The 18673-nt window shown below is 40.3% G+C and overlaps 1 protein-coding gene across 2 annotated transcripts in view; it reads left to right on the top strand.

Moving 5' to 3' along the window:
• Positions 1 to 17760, top strand: part of l(3)87Df (lethal (3) 87Df) — a 48207-nt gene extending 30447 nt beyond the window's left edge. Inside the window, exons 4-5 of one of the 2 annotated variants that reach the window (XM_070080371.1) lie at positions 11318 to 11442; positions 17413 to 17760. In XM_070080371.1, coding sequence (XP_069936472.1) covers positions 11318 to 11441 — 124 coding nt within the window. In that variant the 3' untranslated portion in view covers position 11442; positions 17413 to 17760. Of the gene's footprint in view, positions 1 to 11317 lie in introns of both variants that reach the window. The other variant, XM_070080377.1, reaches the window with a different exon arrangement.
• Positions 17761 to 18673: the final 913 nt, after the last annotated feature.

The raw sequence follows: 18673 nt of genomic DNA on the forward strand, positions 1-18673 counted from the left end.
CCAAAGAAACTTGCTAGTGGTACCCCTGTGGTAATGAAAGTGAGAAACACCATAGATGTGAAGAAGGAAATAATACGGAAGTATGAGAGTGGTGTGAGACTTGTTGAGCTTGCCAGGATGTATGGGAAAAACAAGTCGACCATCGGTTCTATCCTGTCAAAGAAAGAACAAATCAAGGAAGCCGATGTTGGGAAAGGTGTTAATATAGGGAGTGGATGAGGTGCCTTCTTCAGAGATTAAGGAGATTTGTGCCAAGTGGAATGATGTCCAAATGTTTGTGCAGAAGTACCACCCTGAGCAAGCTGAAACAAGCCATCTTTGCAACAAGTTCAGTGACAGAACCATGTCCCATTTTGGGGAAATGTTAAAGAGGCGCCAGAAACAGAGGACTGTGGACAGTTATTTTGTGAGACAGGGGTCCAGTGACTCTCAAGCTGGTCCTAGTGGCATTAAAAGACAGAGAAGGGAAGTAACCCCAGAGAGGGCTTTGCCTGAAGTCCTCATGGAGGGGGATTCTCCTTCCAAACAGTAACCCCAACTCCCTCCCTCCTCCTCCCTATCTTCCAGATGCCATCACCAATCTTCAGTAAAGGTAAGTAAAAATGTTATTTTATATGTATTACTATACATAATTAAAAACTATAGTATTTGTTGTATGTAAAACTGTAATTAATCTCTATAAAATGTATTTTTTGTGTGAATATTTTTGGGTTTCTGGAACAGATTAATTGTATTTCCATTATTTCTTATGGGAAATATTAATGTCTCAAGGGAGACATTAATAAAGTACTGAGGGTGTCGAACCAGGTAAGAACCAGGAATAATGGATTTAAGTTGGATAAATTTAGATTTAGAAAGGACATAGGTAAGTACTGGTTTTCTAACAGAGTTGTAGATGCGTGGAACAGTCTTCCCAGTGGGCTGATAGAGGTTAGGACCTTGGGTAGCTTTAAGAAGAGACTGGACAAATATATGAGTGGGAGGGGCTGGGTTTGATTGGTGTCAAGGGGTACGGGAGTTATTTCTTGAGTAGCTTTAGGTAGATGTCGTTTTGATAAGGACCTGCCTCGTATGGGCCAGTAGGCCTTCTGCAGTGTTCCTACATTCTTATGTTCTTATGAATTTCAGATTTTTCAAATTTAGAACTAGCTCCTGGAATGGATTAAGTTCGATTTTTGAGGTTCCACTGTACATTGGGTTACGTTCCTTGGACACCCTTCCCAAGATGGCAAACAACTTTTGTTTTTTAGGTCGCCAAATTGTAAACAAATAAAAATGATTATGTAGTTGTAATTAGTTGTCATGATGTTGAATGCATTGCTTAAGACTACAAATATTACATAAATAATATTTCTTGCCTTAAGTTGTAGTTACTGGTGTATGTCGATGATTCTGAACAGAGTGGAGAGAGATGCTGTGGCCCAACTGGACTGAGGTGAAGCATTGTAAATTATTTGCTGAGGTGGATGGTAGGGGCTCTGGCACTCAAGTCAGTGGTTGTATTCAAATAGTGAGAAATTCTCCACTGTGTCTTTGGTCTCTTTTACTTTGCAGTATTTTATACAGTTGATGGCAAGAGATCATCAGCTGTTCTAGAGCAGTGTTTCTAGATTTGTCAGGGTCCTCATCAGTGAAAAGTCTGCAACTTTACCAATAACATGGAACTGCTAGTGTAACTGTTACACTGTTAAATTTTTTCCTTCAGGTTCTTCTTCCTCATCTTCCTCTTTTATCTGCTTCCCTTGTATCTGTGCATTGAGTTTTGCCAGCATTTCCTCCAGACTTCTCTTTCAAGGTAATAGTGTGAAGTGTTATAGAGTACCATGGCTTGCTTCTGTACTGTTGTAGAATCTGAGTTGAAGGTGTTGAAAGAGGAGGTTCTACTTCTCAAGGAGGAAAATAAGAAGCTGAAAATTATCCTGGATAACTATAGCAATGTCTAGGTAGTAGGTTGGTAGACAGCAACCACCCAGGGAGGTACTACCTTCCTGCCAAGTGAGTGTAAAACAGAAGCCTGTAATTGTTTTACATGATGGTAGGATTGCTGGTGTCTTTTTTTTCTGTCTCGTACACATGCAAGATTTCAGGTATGTCTTGTTACTTCTACTTACACTTAGGTCACACTACACATACATGTACAAGCATATATATATACACCCCTCTGGGTTTTCTTCTATTTTCTTTCTAGTTCTTGTTCTTGTTTATTTCCTCTTACCTCCACGGGGAAGTGGAACAGAATTCTTCTCTGTAAACCATGCGTGTTGTAAAAGGTGACTAAAATGCCAGGAGCAAGGGGCTAGTAACCCCTTCTCCTGTATATATTACTAAATGTAAAAGGAGAAACTTTCGTTATTCCTTTTGGGCCACACCGCCTCGGTGGGATACGGCTGGTGTGTTGAAAGAAAGAAGAAGAAACATGCAAGATTTCAGGTACGTCTTGCTACTTCTACTTACACTTAGGCCATGCTACACATACATGTACAAGCATATACAGTGGACCCCCGGCATACGATGGCATCGGCATACGTTAAATCCGGCATACGATACATTTTAATGCAAAAATTTTGCCTTGCCACACGTTAAAAAACCTGCCACATGCGATTCATCCAGGACGCATCCACGTGTGGCCTGAACTGCCGTGTGCGTGCCAGTGTTTACAAGCCAGCCAGTGTTCTCGCATCTAAGCATACATTCGGTACATTCCATATTATCACAGTGTTTTTAGTGCTTGTTTCTGAAAAATAAGTCACCATGGGCCCCAAGAAAGCTTCTAGTGCCAGCCCTGCGGGAAAAAGGGTGCTAATTACTATGGAAATGAAGAAAGAGATAATTGCAAAGTACGAAAGTGGAGTGCTTGTGTCGGAGCTGGCCAGGTTGTATACCAAACCCCAATCAACCATCGCTACTATAGTGGCCAAGAAAAACGGCAATCAAGGAAGCTGTTCTTGCAAAAGGTGCATGTCTGTTTTCAAAACAGAGATCGCAAGTATTAGAAGATGTTGAGAGACTGTTATTGGTGTCCATAAATGAAAAACAGATAGCAGGAGATAGTATCTCTCAAGCGATCATATGTGAAAAGGCTAGGAAGTTGCATGAGGATTTACGTAATTGAAAAAATGCCTGCAACTAGTGGTAATGCGAGTGAATTTAAGGCCAGCAAAGGTTGGTTTGAAAGATTTAAGAATCGTAGTGGCATACATAGTGTGATTAGGCATGGTGAGGCTGCCAGTTTGGACCAAAAAGCAGCTGAAAAATATGTGAAGGAATTCAAGCATTACATAGACAGTGAAAAATTTAAATCTGAACAAGTGTTTAATTGCGACGAAACAGGCCTGTTTTGGAAGAAATTGCCAAGCAGGACCTACATTACTCAGGAGGAAAAGGCACTCCCAAGACATAAGCCTGTGAAAGACAGGCTTACTCTTCTGATGTGTGCCAATGTTAGTGGTGATTGCAAAGTGAAGCCTTTATTGGTGTATCATTCTGAAACTCCCAGAGCATTCAGGCAAAACAATGTCGTCAAGGCTAATTTGTGTGTGCTGTGGAGGACAAACAGTAAGGCATGGGTCACTAGAGACTTTTTCTATGACTGGTTACACCATGCATTTGCCCCCAGTGTGAAAAATTACCCAATTGAAAAGAAATTAGACCTTAAGTGCCTCCTGGTATTAGACAATGCCCCTGGTCATCCTACAGACTTGGCAGAGCAACTTTCTGGGGACATGAGCTTAATTAAGATCAAGTTTTTGCCTCCTAATGCCACTCCTCTCCTGCAGCCCATGGACCAGCAGGTCATTTCCAACTTCAAGAAACTGTACACAAAAGCTACGTTTCAAAAGTGCTTTGAAGTGACCACAGACACTCAATTGACTCTAAAAGAGCTTTGGAAGGATCACTTTCATATCCTCAGTTGTGTAAACCTTATAGGTAAGGCATGGGAGGGAGTGACTAAGAGGACCTTGAACTCTGCTTGGAAGAAACTGTGGCCAGAATGTGTAGACAAAAGGGATTTTGCAGGGTTTGAGGCTAACCCTGGGAATCGTATGCCAGTTGAGGAATCCGTTGTGGCATTGGGGAAGTCCTTGGGGTTGGAGGTTAGTGAGGAGGATGTGGAAGAGTTGGTGGAGGAGGACAATGAAGAACTAACCACTGATGAGCTGCAAGATCATCTTCAACAGCAAGAGGCCAGACCTGAGGAAACTGCTTCGGAGGAGGGGATAGAGAAATTGAAGAAGTTGCCTACTCAAAGATTAAAGAAATGTGTACAATGTGGACAAAGGTGCAAACCTTTATGGATGAAAATCACCCTCACATAGCTATTGCAAGCCGTGCTGGTGACTATTACAATGACAATGTTGTGAACCACTTTAGAAAAGTCATAAAAGAACGAGAGGTACAGGCCTCTATGGACAGATATGTTGTGCGACAAGTCCACTGACTCTCATGCTGGTCCTAGTGGCATTAAAAGAAGAAGGGAAGTAACCCCGGAAAAGGACTTGCTACCTCAAGTCCTAATGGACGGGGATTCTCCTTCTATACAATAACAACTTCGACACTCTCCCCTCCTCCCATCCCATCAATCATCACCAGATCTTCATTAAAGGTAAGTGTCATGTATTCTATTGTTAGTAGAGTACTACTAACTGTGCATGTCTTCTTCAGTTTCTGTGCATTAAACTTAATATTTCATGTGGTAAAACTTTTTTTTTTCATACTTTTGGGTGTCTTGCACGGATAATTTGATTTCCATTATTTCTTATGGGGAAAATTAATTCGCCTTACGATAATTTCGGCATACGATGAGCTCTCAGGAACGGATTAATATCGTATGCCAGGGGTCCACTGTATATATACACACACCCCTCTGGGTTTTCTGCTATTTTCTTTCTAGGTCTTGTTCTTGTTTATTTCCTCTTATCTCCATGGGGAAGTGGAACAGAATTCTTCCTCCGTAAGCCATGCTGTTTGCAAAGACATAAAATAAATAAATAAATAAATAAATAAATAAAATGCCGGGGGCAAGGGGCTAGTAACCCCTTCTCTTGTATAAATTACTAAATTTAAAAAGAGAAACTTTCGTTTTTCTTTTTGAGCCACCCTGCCTCTGTGGGATACAGCCGGTGTGTTAAAAGAATGAAACTATAGCAATGTCTAGGTAGTAGGTTGGTAGACAGCAACCTCCCAGGAAGGTACTACTGTCCTGCCAAGTGTGTAAAAATGAAAGCCTGTAATTGTTTAACATGATGGTAGGATTGCTTGTCTTTTTTCTGTCTCATAAACATGCAAGATTTCTGGTACATCTTGCTACTTTTACTTACACTTAGGTCACACTACACATACATGTACAAGCATATATATACACCCCCCTGGGTTTTCTTCTATTTTCTTATTAGTTCTTGTTCTCGTTTATTTCCTCTTATCTCCACGGGGAAGTGGAAGAGAATTCTTCCTCCGCAAACCATGCGTGTCGTAAGAGGAGACTAAAATGGTGGGAGAAAGAGGCTAGTAACCCTTTCTCCTGTATACATTACTAAATTCAAAATGAGAAACTTTTGTTTTTCTTTTTTGGGCCACCTTGCTTTAGTGGGATACGGCTGATTTGTTGAAAGAAAAAGAACTAGAGCATGTTTAGGTAGTAGGTTGGTAGACAGCAGCTGCCCAGGGAGGTACTACTGTCCTGCCAAGTGAGTGTAAAATGAAAGCCTGTAATTGTTTTACATGATGATAGGACTGCTGATGTCTTTTTTCTGTCTCATAAACATGCAAGATTTCAGGTATATCTTGCTACTTCTACTTACGCTTAGGTCACAATGCACATACATGTGCAAGCATATATATATACACCCTGCCCTGGGTTTTCTTCTATTTTCTTACTAGTTCTTGTTTGTTTTCTCTTATCTCCATGGGAAAGCGAAACAGAATTCTTCCTCCATAAGCCATGCGTGTCATAAGAGGCGACTACATGCTGGGAGCAAGGGGCTAGTAACCCCTTCTCCTGTATACATTACTAAAGTTAAAAAGAGAAACTTTTGTTTTTCTTTTTTGGGCCACCCTGCCTCGGTGGGATACAGTCGGTTTGTTGAAAGAAGTATTTCAATGACTGTGAGGTGGTTGGAGTTAGTGAAGGGTTACCACCAGTGAGGAGCAGATTGGCATCCATTACAAATAGGTAGAAGTTTCCAGTAAAGTTAGAAACATCAAAGTAAGGAAGGTTAATAGAGAAGATTTGAAGGCAGGAAATTGCTTCTTTGTTTTCCAGGATGTATGTATTTCAACGGTCTGTGAAGTTAGGGTAAGAATATCCTTGTGGTAGGTGACATACAGGTAAGATATATTGACCATGCTTTCTGTAACAGAGATAGGGTGAGACAGAGGGTATATTTTCCAGGAACTGGTGTTGGTGACATAGTCAACAGGTTGGATAATATCATTATGTTCAATGCTTTTACCACTTTTCTGCTGTTTTCATACAACAGTTGCATAAGGGAAGGGCAACTGGCTCCACATTTTAAGGTAAGTATTGTATGTACTGTATGGAGAACTTAATTTATGATAGTATAAGCACATTTTCAGGCATTTTAGACACATTCGATAATGAGAAAATGCTCTTTTTCCACCTGCTAGTAATTTTCATTTACATTGTGGGGTCAGGAACCAAAGAGCCATACAAACAGCTTTTTATTTTTTTCCCTCTTAGGGTCTAATACACAGTATTAGTGGGAACTTAAAAATGAGGTGTTAGCAAGGACCCCAATGGAAATAAGTCACTTTGTCTGACATTTTGGGTTATCCTAGGTTCTTTACACATATGCTGCTATGTATGATAATCTATGTAACTGTATGCTGCTATGTATGATAATCTATGTACGTAACTGTATTTGTGTATACCTGAATAAACTTACTAGCATGTAGTGCAGGGTGGTGTTTCTGGCATGTTGTGAAGAGTTGGAGGGCAGTGGCATGGTGTGGAGGGCAGTCAAGAATGATGGTGGTGGTGTGTGTATTGGCATATTAAGAAGAGCAATGATAAGTGGTGGTGGAAAGTAAAGGGAGGTGGTATGATGTGGTTCAGGAGGTTGAAGTGTAGTGACATACTTCACAACATGCCACCATACTTTGCTACCAGTGAAAGGTAGCAAAGTATGGTGGCATGTTGTGAAGAGGGATGGATGGTGACATTGAGTGTTGTGGTGGTGAATGCACTGTGATATCACCACGGTATGTCAACTGCCAAGTGTTTTTTTTTTTTTTTTTTTTTTTTTTTTTTTTTTTTTTTTTTTTTTTTTTTTTTTTTTTTTTTTTTTTTTTTTTTTTTTGGTCAAGGCTTTCCCATCTGAAAGAATTTTCAAGAGTGTAGAACATTACATAGGCTCGTAAATTTGTATGCTTTTTTTTTTTCAACGAACCGGCTGTATCTCACTAAGGCAGAGTGACCTAAAAAGAAAAATAAAGGTTTTTCTTTTTAATTTGGTAATTTATACAGGAGAAAGGGTTACCAACCCCCTTGCTTCCAGTATTTTAGTCACCTCTTATGGCACACATGGAATGGATGCTTGTACTTAGAAGAAGTTGTTTCATTGTTTTATAAAATTAGAGAGTATGGAAAAAGAGGTGAATGAAGAAGGTGGCAGAGAGATAAGAGAGAAAGGCAAGGGAATAAATAATAGATGTTTTTCTATGAAAAGGTTAATTAAGTAAATTTCATTAATTGCTAATCAATTTGTTTTGATACATTAGTACAGGGCAACTATTTCAAATTAACTTTAAAAGAGTTTAAGGGTATTGTGAGTTTGTCTGGCATCTGTGAAGGAACAGTGGATGGCAGCACTGAATTAGACGGACCGTGTGATGTTTATCCAGAGACTTGTCTCAGGTGCTGTCCTGGTTTGGCGTGAAAAGGGTGTTTTCTGCTTCTCTTTGATTGTGATAATTCCAGTAGTGTGCATTTTCTGTGCTCGTGCTTGCTGTTGAAAGTGCCTTTTGTTTTTTCCTTGCAGTTTGATGGTTAGAAAAAAAGTCAGCAGAAATGGGTAAAAATATCAATTTGAGTCCTTGCAAAGTGGTACAGATAAGCATTTAAGTGATAGTACATTGAAACAGAAAGAAATAGCAATAACACTTGGTGTTTCAATTCAGTAAAATTAAGAAGAAATTGAATTACGAGTGAGAATTGGAGTGAGATTAACAAGTTAAGGAAGCCTAGAGAACAAATGGATTTGTCAGTTACAAATAGAAGAGGAGAGTTATTAAATGGAGAGTTAGAGGTATTGGGAAGATGGAGGGAATATTTTGAGGAATTGTTAAATGTTGATGAAGATAGGGAAGCTGTGATTTCGTGTATAGGGCAAGGAGGAATAACTTCTTGTAGGAGTGAGGAAGAGGCAGTTGTGAGTGTGGGGGAAGTTCGTGAGGCAGTAGGTAAAATGAAAGGGGGTAAGGCAGCCGGGATTGATGGGATAAAGATAGAAATGTTGAAAGCAGGTGGGGATATAGTTTTGGAGTGGTTGGTGCAATTATTTAATAAATGTATGGAAGAGGGTAAGGTACCTAGGGATTGGCAGAGAACATGCATAGTTCCTTTGTATAAAGGCAAAGGGGATAAAAGAGAGTGCAAAAATTATAGGGGGATAAGTCTGTTGAGTATACCTGGTAAAGTGTATGGTAGAGTTATTATTGAAAGAATTAAGAGTAAGACGGAGAATAGGATAACAGATGAACAAGGAGGCTTTAGGAAAGGTAGGGGGTGTGTGGACCAGGTGTTTACAGTGAAACATGTAAGTGAACAGTATTTAGATAAGGCTAAAGAGGTCTTTGTGGCATTTATGGATTTGGAAAAGGCGTATGACAGGGTGGATAGGGGGGCAATGTGGCAGATGTTGCAGGTGTATGGTGTAGGAGGTATGTTACTGAAAGCAGTGAAGAGTTTTTACGAGGATAGTGAGGCTCAAGTTAGAGTATGTAGGAAAGAGGGAAATTATTTCCCAGTAAAAGTAGGCCTTAGACAAGGATGTGTGATGTCACCGTGGTTGTTTAATATATTTATAGATGGGGTTGTAAGAGAAGTAAATGCGAGGGTTTTGGCAAGAGGCATGGAGTTAAAAGATAAAGAATCACACATAAAGTGGGAGTTGTCACAGTTGCTCTTTGCTGATGACACTGTGCTCTTGGGAGATTCTGAAAAGAAGTTGCAGAGATTGGTGGATGAATTTGGTAGAGTGTGTAAAAGAAGAAAATTAAAAATGAATACAGGAAAGAGTAAGGTAATGAGGATAACAAAAAGATTAGGTGATGAAAGATTGGATATCAGATTGGAGGGAGAGAGTATGGAGGAGGTGAATGTATTCAGATATTTGGGAGTGGATGTGTCAGCGGATTGGTCTATGAAAGATGAGGTGAATCATAGACTTGATGAGGGGAAAAGGGTGAGTGGTGCACTTAGGAGTCTGTGGAGGCAAAGAGGGGAATGTATGAGAGTATAGTTTTACCAACGCTCTTATATGGGTGTGAAGCATGGGTGATGAATGTTGCAGCAAGGAGAAGGCTGGAGGCAGTGGAGATGTCATGTCTGAGGGCAATGTGTGGTGTGAATATAATGCAGAGAATTCGTAGTTTGGCAGTTAGGAGGAGGTGCGGGATTACCAAAACTGTTGTCCAGAGGGTTGAGGAAGGGTTGTTGAGGTGGTTCGGACATGTAGAGAGAATAGAGTGAAACAGAGTGACTTCAAGAGTGTACCAGTCTGTAGTGGAAGGAAGGCGGGGGTAGGGGTCGGCTTAGGAAAGGTTGGAGGGAGGGGGTAAAAGAGGTTTTGTGTGCGAGGGGCTTGGACTTCCAGCAGGCATGCGTGAGCGTGTTTGATAGGAGTGAATGGAGACAAATGGTTTTTAATACTTGACATGCTGTTGGAGTGTGAGCAAAGTAACATTTATGAAGGGGTTCAGGGAAACTGGCAGGCCGGACTTGAGTCCTGGAGATGGGAAGTACAGTGCCTGCACTCTGAAGGAGGGGTGTTAATGTTGTAGTTTAAAAACTGTAGTGTAAAGCACCCTTCTGGCAAGACAGTGATGGAGTGAATGATGGTGAAAGTTTTTCTTTTTCAGGCCACCCTGCCTTGGTGGGAATCGGCCAGTGTGATAATAATAAAATAAATTTAAACTCATGAAGGGTGGGAAGAAAACAACACCAAGACAAGACTGAAAAATAATATGCATGGCTCTTAACAACAGAAGAGCATCTTGCAGGCGGATTTCCTAGCAGCAGCAAGCCAAAGGACGGTTAATGAGAGGGTTTGGAGAGTGGATTGAAAGCATGTCATCCCAGAAAGAAAGCCATGACTTACTGAACCCACAATATTGAAAGTTTAGCCTGGGCTTAAAATCACATTGAGTGGAATTCTGAACAATGGGAGCAGGTAAGAATTACATTTAGCAATGCTGGATGATCATATGCTAACTGTATGACAGTGGTCAAGTGAAGAATTTATGCTTGAATGCTTGAAGAAAACAGTCAAATTTCCTTTGACGATAGTAGTGTGAGAGTCATTTCCACTCATGGAGCAAGTCATTTGCACATTGTTGAGGGTACCTTGAACCAGGTTAAGTACATATATATACAAGTACTGCAATGCTAAGATAAAGGATTGGTATGGTGATGAACACTGGATATTCCAACAAGGCTCAGTCCCATGTCACATGGCAAAATTAGTAGACGTGGTGTGCACAAAATGGCGTTGAGCTGCTCCCATGGGCTGGAAATTCCCCTGACATAAGCCCTATTGAGAGTTTATAGTCTGTATTAAAGAATGACATACTTGAAGTTCTCATTACGACCAAAGTGCAGCTCAGACAGTGCCTTATAAGGTTTGGTTTCATTATGCCATAATCAAGGAATTATGCAAAACTTTCATGGTTGTCATGATGCCCACACGTGTTAAAGCACTTATGGATGCTAGGGCTGGTCAAACCAAATATTAATCCATGTAAAATAGTTGACCTGTATCAAAATAAATCCATTAGCAGTCAGTGAAATTTGTTTAATTGACCTTTTAGTAGAAAAAATATCAAATTTTAAAAAAAATCCATAATAATAATACTAGTACTGTAGATGTAAAGATAGATAAGGAAAAAATGTTGAAATGGTATTGTATGTAAATAGCATGTAAATTACATGAAAAAGCTCGTTGTGGGTGAAATGATATCAACTGCATGTAAGTATATTTGCTCAAAAGGTTAAGCAGCATTCAAGATGCAGTTGGTAAATTGTATTTGCTCTTTATTTGGAAATGGTGTCAAAACTTACATGAACTGCTTGCCTTTACAGGTCATACTGTCGATACAACTTTTCAAAGCAGAAGTTCCATATGAGCAAGATCCAGAGTGCCATGAAAAATCATGCTCTATATGAAGGCACTGAAATGGAGAAGCAGATTAAAAAAATAGATTAATGTATGTATTGTGTATTTCTGTAGACATCTTAAAATCTTCTTAGTATCAGTGGAATGTTTTGACACACAGATGTAAATATAATTATACTGGGATCATTCTGTACATTTTCTAATCCTGCAACAACAGTTTGGCTGCTGTATGTGACCTGGATGAGTCAAAAATGAGTATGATAATTAAACCATAATACTGTATAGAACCCTATACTGTATCATTCATCTCAAGTTATGTATGTATTATTGTATTTTATGTAATTAGAAGCCTTCTCAAGATACATGTATGGTTGTATTCCTAGAATTTATTGAGTGGATTTATAATGCAGGTAGGTTCTAATATTGTAAGTTTAATTGAAGTAGGCTCCAAATTTAGCATTTTATACAATAAATTACATTGGAGCAATTGCTGTAGAAGTTCAGAAATATGCCTGGAGCTCTTTACTCACCATTGGTTTTAATTTTGTAGTTGGCCAGACCTTACTGCTCATAACCTGGTTTATCACACTTACTACTTATATCTATCCACTTTCCTTTCAAAGGCCCATCTTTTCATGGCTAAATACATTTGCAGTAAATGCAAAATATCTTGATATCTTCAGTCTTGATTTTCAAAAAAATTCTTACAAATCCTCCTTCACAGTGACTTTATCATTTTGTCCCTCTCTGAATATAGTCTACTTAAGAACCTATTAGTCATGCATCTGTAGGGAATATATATTTTTTGAGAAGCTTGTACAATATTTAGAAGATGTTATATTGGCAGTTCTCTTCATTCCCATAATCAACACTAGCCAGATGTTCTCAATAGTCAGTTGTAATCTGCAGAGTCAAAATCTGGGATCTTTACTGCATTACCCTCACCATACTTCAAGCCAATGTTAAATCACCTGTCCCGAGCTCCTTCATCTCCAAATTGTTTACAACAATCTTGTTTGTCAGAACCCAAGCAAGGAAGTTATTTCCTCTCACTGATTAGTGCCTTAAGAAACTATCCTAAACTATATCAAGGAAGTTGCTTGATTCCAGATTCCCAGTAAGTTTGGCTAAAATTAAAATCCCTTAGGATTACTACATTTTCATATCTTGAAGCCTTAACAGTTTTTGTCCCTTGGCTACCTTAAGAACATAAGAAAGAAGGAGCACTGCAGCAGGCCTACTGATCCATGTGAAGCAGGTCCATCCCCCCCCCCCCGGATTAGCCCAATGACCCACTTAGTCAGGTCACTTCCACTTAAGGAAGGAGCATGACATCAGACCTAGTAGCACAAGCTAGTCATGTCCAACTCACACCCACCCACACCCACTCATGTATTTATCTAACCTATTTTTAAAACTACACAATGTTGTAGCCTCTATAACTGTACTCGGGAGTTTGTTCCACTCATCCACAACTCTATTACCAAACCAGTACTTTCCTATATCCTTCCTGAATCTGAATTTTTCCAACTTGAAATCATTGCTGTGAGTCCTGTCTTGGCTGGAAATTTTCAGCACACTGTTTACATCCCCTTTATTTACTCCTGTTTTCCATTTATACACCTTGATCATATCTCCCCTAATTCTATGCCTTTCAAGAGAGTGCAGATTCAGAGCTCTCAGTCTATCTTCATAGGGAAGATTTCAGATACATGGGATCATCTTTGTCATCCTCCTCTGTACGTTTTCCAGTGGATTTATATCCATTCTGTAATACGATGACCAGAACTGTGCAGCATAATCTAAATGAGGCCTAACCAAGGGTATATAGAGTTGAAGAACAACCTGAGGACTTCTATTATTTATACTTCTAGATATGAAATCAAGGATTCTGGTAGCTTTATTGCAAACCCTAATGCACTGCTGTCTTGGTTTTCGATTACAACTGCTAACCAGAACTCCCAAATCCTTCTCGCAATCAGTAGTATTAAGATTTACATTATTTAGTTTATATGTGGCATGGCCTTGTAAGTTCAGGGATCAATAATACCTGCCTAAGATCAGATTTTCATCTTTAGAAAATTGCAACCATGCAGATTGCCACTTCCTTTAGAATAAATTTTATTTTTGATGCAACAGTTCATGTTTTCTTTGACATATAGCATTGCTACACCCTGTGCTTGTTACTTCTATTGTTGTGGATTATGTTTCTACCATCACTTCAGCTTCCTCTATGAGTGCAGTCTGGAAAAAAGTACGGAAACTGAGTGGTAAATACTCCCCCGACCCAACTCCTGTACTTCGGGTTGCCGGTGTTGATATAGCAAGCCCTCTTGACGTTGCCACTGAAATTGGTAAACATCTGGTCCGTATTTCTCAGGGGCTCCATCTATGCTCCTCGTTTCTTTCCTCAAAGTCTCATAATGTGCCTTTTACACTTCTGGAACTGGAGGCAACACGCTCTGCTTGCCGGTCATCGGCAGCTGGGCCTGATGGCATTCATATTCATATGCTACAGCATTTACATCAGTCAGCCCTTGCAGTCCTCTTATGACTATTTAATCTTATTTGGTCACAAAGAGTTCTTCCCCAGCTGTGGAAATCTGCCATTGTTCTACCTTTCCGCAAACTGGGTACTACGGGACGTGATGCCACCCACCACCGTCCCATTGCTCTTATTAGTGCAGTTTGCAAGGTGATGGAACGTAAATAGACATTTGATGTGGTATTTAGAGACTCACAATAGTCTCTCCACTAGTCAATATGGCTTTCGTAAGGGCCGTTCTACCATTGACCCCTTACTACGCTTGGATACGTATGTTCGTAGTGCCTTTACCAGTAACCACTCAGTTATCGCCATCTTTTTTGACCTTTAGAAGACACATGACACAACTTGGAGATATAATATCTTGGCCCAGGCCCACTCCTGAGGCTTCCGAGGCTATCTACCATTTTTCCTTAAGAGCTCTTAACTGAAAGACATTTCCGTGTCTGGGTTAATAATATGCTTTCCCCGGACTTTGCCCAAGCTGAAGGTGTCCCCCACGGGTGTGTTCTGATCACAACACTTTTTCTCCTTGCTATAAAGGATCTGGCATCTATTCTTCCCTTCAATATTTGGTCATCACTCTTTGTTGATGACTTTGCTATAGCTTGTGCAGGCACTGACTGTCACCTCATTGCAGTTTCTCTCCAGCATACGGTCAACCATGTTTCCAATTGGGCCATCACTCATGGGTTTAAATTTTCTAGTAGTAAAACTCGCCAAATTACTTTCACTAGACATTCAGTCATCTCTGATCATCCCTTGTACCTACATGGCTCGCGTATCCCTGAATGTGAGACGGTCAGGTTTCTCAGCCTTCTGTTTGACTGTAGATTATCCTGAAAACCTCACATGACCTGCTGAACCTTCTTAAAACCCTTGCTCATCTTTCATGGGGGCCTGATCATAGAACTCTCCTTTGCCTACATTCAGCCCTAATTTTATCAAAACTTGATTATGGTGGCCAGATCTATTTGGCAGCCTCTCCTACTACTCTCTAGCCTTAATCCCATCCATCACCAGGGATTACGTTTATGCCTCGGTGCTTTTCGCTCCTCACCGGTAGAGAACCTCTATACAGAAGTGAATATTCCATCCTTGTCCGGTCGCCGTGATGCTCATTGCCTTCACTATTATGTTCACTCTCATGACCTCCGCAATCCTTCCATATACATGTATAGGATAGTCACTGATGTTAGTAGATGTTTCTGTTTACTCTGTCCCTTTTCTCTTTGCCTACATTCGCTCTTGTCTTCTCTTCAGTTACCACCTTTCTATGTTTATGTAGCATCTCACTTTTCCCTACCCCCTTGGGAAGTTCCAGCTGTTCGTGTCTGTTCTTTCCCACTGCCATGCGCGAAAGCCCAACTGCCTATGGTGGCTTCTCACTCTCTTTTTCTTGACCACTTCCCTTCTCATTCTCGTGCCATCGCAGTGTATGCCGATGGTTGTAAGTCTTCTGATGGCATTGTATTCACAACAGTGTTTCCGGACACTGTCTTGCGAGGGCATTTATTATCCTCAGCTAGCATTTTTACGGCTGAATTGTATGCCATCCTTGTAGTACTTATCCATATTGCATCTATGCCTGTGTCACCATTTGTGGTTGTTTCATACTTCCTTAGTGCTTTACAGGCCATACAAAAATTTGATACACCTTACCCCCTAGTTCTTCATATCCAACTTTGGTTACACTGTATCTCTAGCAGGTACAAAGATACAGTGGACCCCCGCATAACGATTACCTCCAAATGCGACCAATTATGTAAGTGTATTTATGTAAGTGCGTTTGTACGTGTATGTTTGGGGGTCTGAAATGGACTAATCTACTTCACAATATTCCTTATGGGAATAAATTCGGTCAGTACTGGCACCTGAACATACTTATTGAGTGAAAAAATATCGTTAACCGGGGGTCCACTGTATTGTTTTTTGTTGGGTCCCCGGTCATGTTGACGTACAAAGCAATGAACAGGCAGACACTGCTGCATGGTCAGCAGTACATGGCCTCCCAGTTTTATATAGAGGTGTTCCATTTATGGACTATGTATTTGCTGTAATTGCTACCCACCATCCCACCTGTTGGCAACAATGTTGGTTTGATCTGCTCCATAACAAACTTCATTCTATTAAACCAAGTATAGGTTTCTGGCTGTCTTCTTGTCATCAATATCGAGGTTTTGGGAGACTACTCTCTCCTGTTTTTGTATCGGCCACACTCGTTTTACTCACGGGTATCTCATGGAGAGGTGCCCTGTTCCTCTCTGTGAGAATTGTTAGGTTCAGTATCTGTTAGTCACATTCTGTTGGACTGCCCACACTATCAACGAGCACGCAGAATTTACCTCCAACGTCGTTTCCACTCTGCTACCCTTTCTTTACCTTCCCTTCTTGTTGATGGACCTTCCTTTAATCCTGACTCATTGACTTTTTGACAGCAACTGATTTACTACACAATCTCTGATGATGATGCCTCAAGCACTCCCCACAGTCCTTTCTACCTCAATCTCTTGCTAGCCTCTACCCCTGCACTATCCACTGCCCCACTGCATTCCATAACCTAATAATCATCCCTCTCCCTCTTGCTACCCAATACCCCTGCATCCTTCCCTGCCCTGCTGCGCTGTATGACCCTTGTTGTTTAGTGCTTCTTTTTTTTATCATATTGATATCTTTCTTGTGCATGTAATAAATCTCATTTTACCCATCATATTCTTAGCACTACAACTATTAGTACTGTATGATATTTTTTTGAAAAAAAAAAAAAAAATCCTTATATATTCCCTCTGTTTCTCTTGATTTTCTCTTTACTTTTCACCTTTTTATTTTTATGTGTCTCAAATTTTTTTCCTAGTTTTAAAATGAATTTCTTTATCATTATTTTGTGTACCACAGCCCCTGTTCATATTTGTTTTTCTGTCATGGCCCAATACAAGGTTTTCTTTTCATTATTGTTTGTAACTGCACAACACCCTCTTCCCAAGTAAACTTGTATCTTCATTCTCAATGAGGCTTAACCTTCAACAAGTTACGATCCATGCTTATCCCATGCCTATTTTTAAACACTGTTGTATTTATTGTTACTATACAACTCGTGCTATCTCATTTTGAAAAATTTGTAAAATTTTAATCTAATAAAATCAACCCTATGTTAGTATACAAACATTTAATCCTGACATTTTCGTAAATGACCCTTGTAAATTGCCTTTCGTATGCTACACACACACACATTGTTACCTTAGTACATATCAAAGGTTTTTTTTTTTTTATTGTCACGTTCATGGACCAGGCTGCGGGGGTATTGACCCCTGGAATGCCCTCCAGATATATAATCATTACCATTATTATTAATGGAAATGACAGGTAATAATGTTTGAGCCAATGAATGAATCTGAATTACATTATCATTCTGTATTCACAAGATAGCATTAAACCCATGTGGGCTATACAGTATCAGCATATTAAATGCCAAGCATTGTTTTAATGGTTTAGAATAATGTTTTCTGTAATTTCCAGAGGAAGATTATAAGGTTTCAGGGAAAGTTATTAACAACCCATGTATCTTCAGTGGCTTGATGGAAGGATGTAGGACAGGTCTCCTTTTACAGTGCTATTAATAAGATGTAAGTTTTCTTACCTCAGTGGGAGATAACCAGCATGTTGAAAAAGAAATTTTCCAAGTAACAACATTATTTGTTAATTACAAAACCTAAACTGATCAGTGTGATATTTTAATATGAGTTATTATGTGGAATCTTGAGTACTATACAGTACAAAGGAATACAGTATGTCAGTCCTATTGCCCAAACGAAAAATTTATCTGTATATATGTATATATTTAATAAATCATATTCAATATCTTTAGCAGTATTTATCTTTACTAATGCCAGACTTAGTGTTAGGAATTTGCAGGCAAAATTTGTTTATTTAACCCTTAAAGTCCTCTTCAAGGGGGGGTCCTTGGCATGGTGAAGAGGCTCTTGGTCTGAGGAATTAGACCTGTCGGTCTACTTCCTCAGACAGAACCTAATTACCCCCCAATCCCCCGTTCCCTATCCCATCCTCCCCATCCTCCCCTTTTTCCTTTCCTCCTCCTCCTCCTCCTCCCCACCCCTCCCTTTTGCCCTTCCTTTTTGGCCTTTTTTTTTTTTTTTTTTTTTTTTTTTTTTCCACAGGCACGCTAGTTCCTAGGTAGCGGAAAGGGTACCGGGGTCCATCCCATTCCTTTGAGGTTCTTGGCGGTGGCGTAGTTTGCCGTGGAATCTGGATTGCCTGGGGATGTCCTGATCCCTCTCCGGTATCCCGGAGGGTGGCTTTGGGTGTCTCTCGGGCGACGGGTGTATCTCTGGAAGCCACCTTTCGGATTCCGGGGTTGGTGGCCGAAGGAGGTATGCTTTGTGGCGGATTTCCGGCCGCCCTGTCTTTTGTCCACCGAGGTAGCTCGGCAGATGTGAGGTTGCTATCCCGGATTGCCGGTTTACTGGCATGATGGGTAGGGTATGGCACGGGTTCCATGCTGCATCTGCGCTACTTGTGGTGCTGAGGTCCTCTTGGGCATGGAGGGAGATTTCTGGCCCTTTCATTCCTCCTAGGAACTATCCCTCCCTGGTCCCCCCTTTTTTTATTCTTTTTTTTATTTTTATTTTCTTTTCTTCTTTCTTTTTTTTTCTTAAAAACAAAAAGAAAGAAGTAACCTAACCATGGCAGCCCTAGTCCATGAACCTGCTACCCCCAGGCCCCTTCTTGATACCGCACCCCGTTCTGACCCCACCTCGTC

The sequence above is a fragment of the Cherax quadricarinatus genome, chromosome 6, assembly GCF_038502225.1.
Source record: "Cherax quadricarinatus isolate ZL_2023a chromosome 6, ASM3850222v1, whole genome shotgun sequence".
NCBI lineage: Eukaryota > Metazoa > Arthropoda > Malacostraca > Decapoda > Parastacidae > Cherax > Cherax quadricarinatus.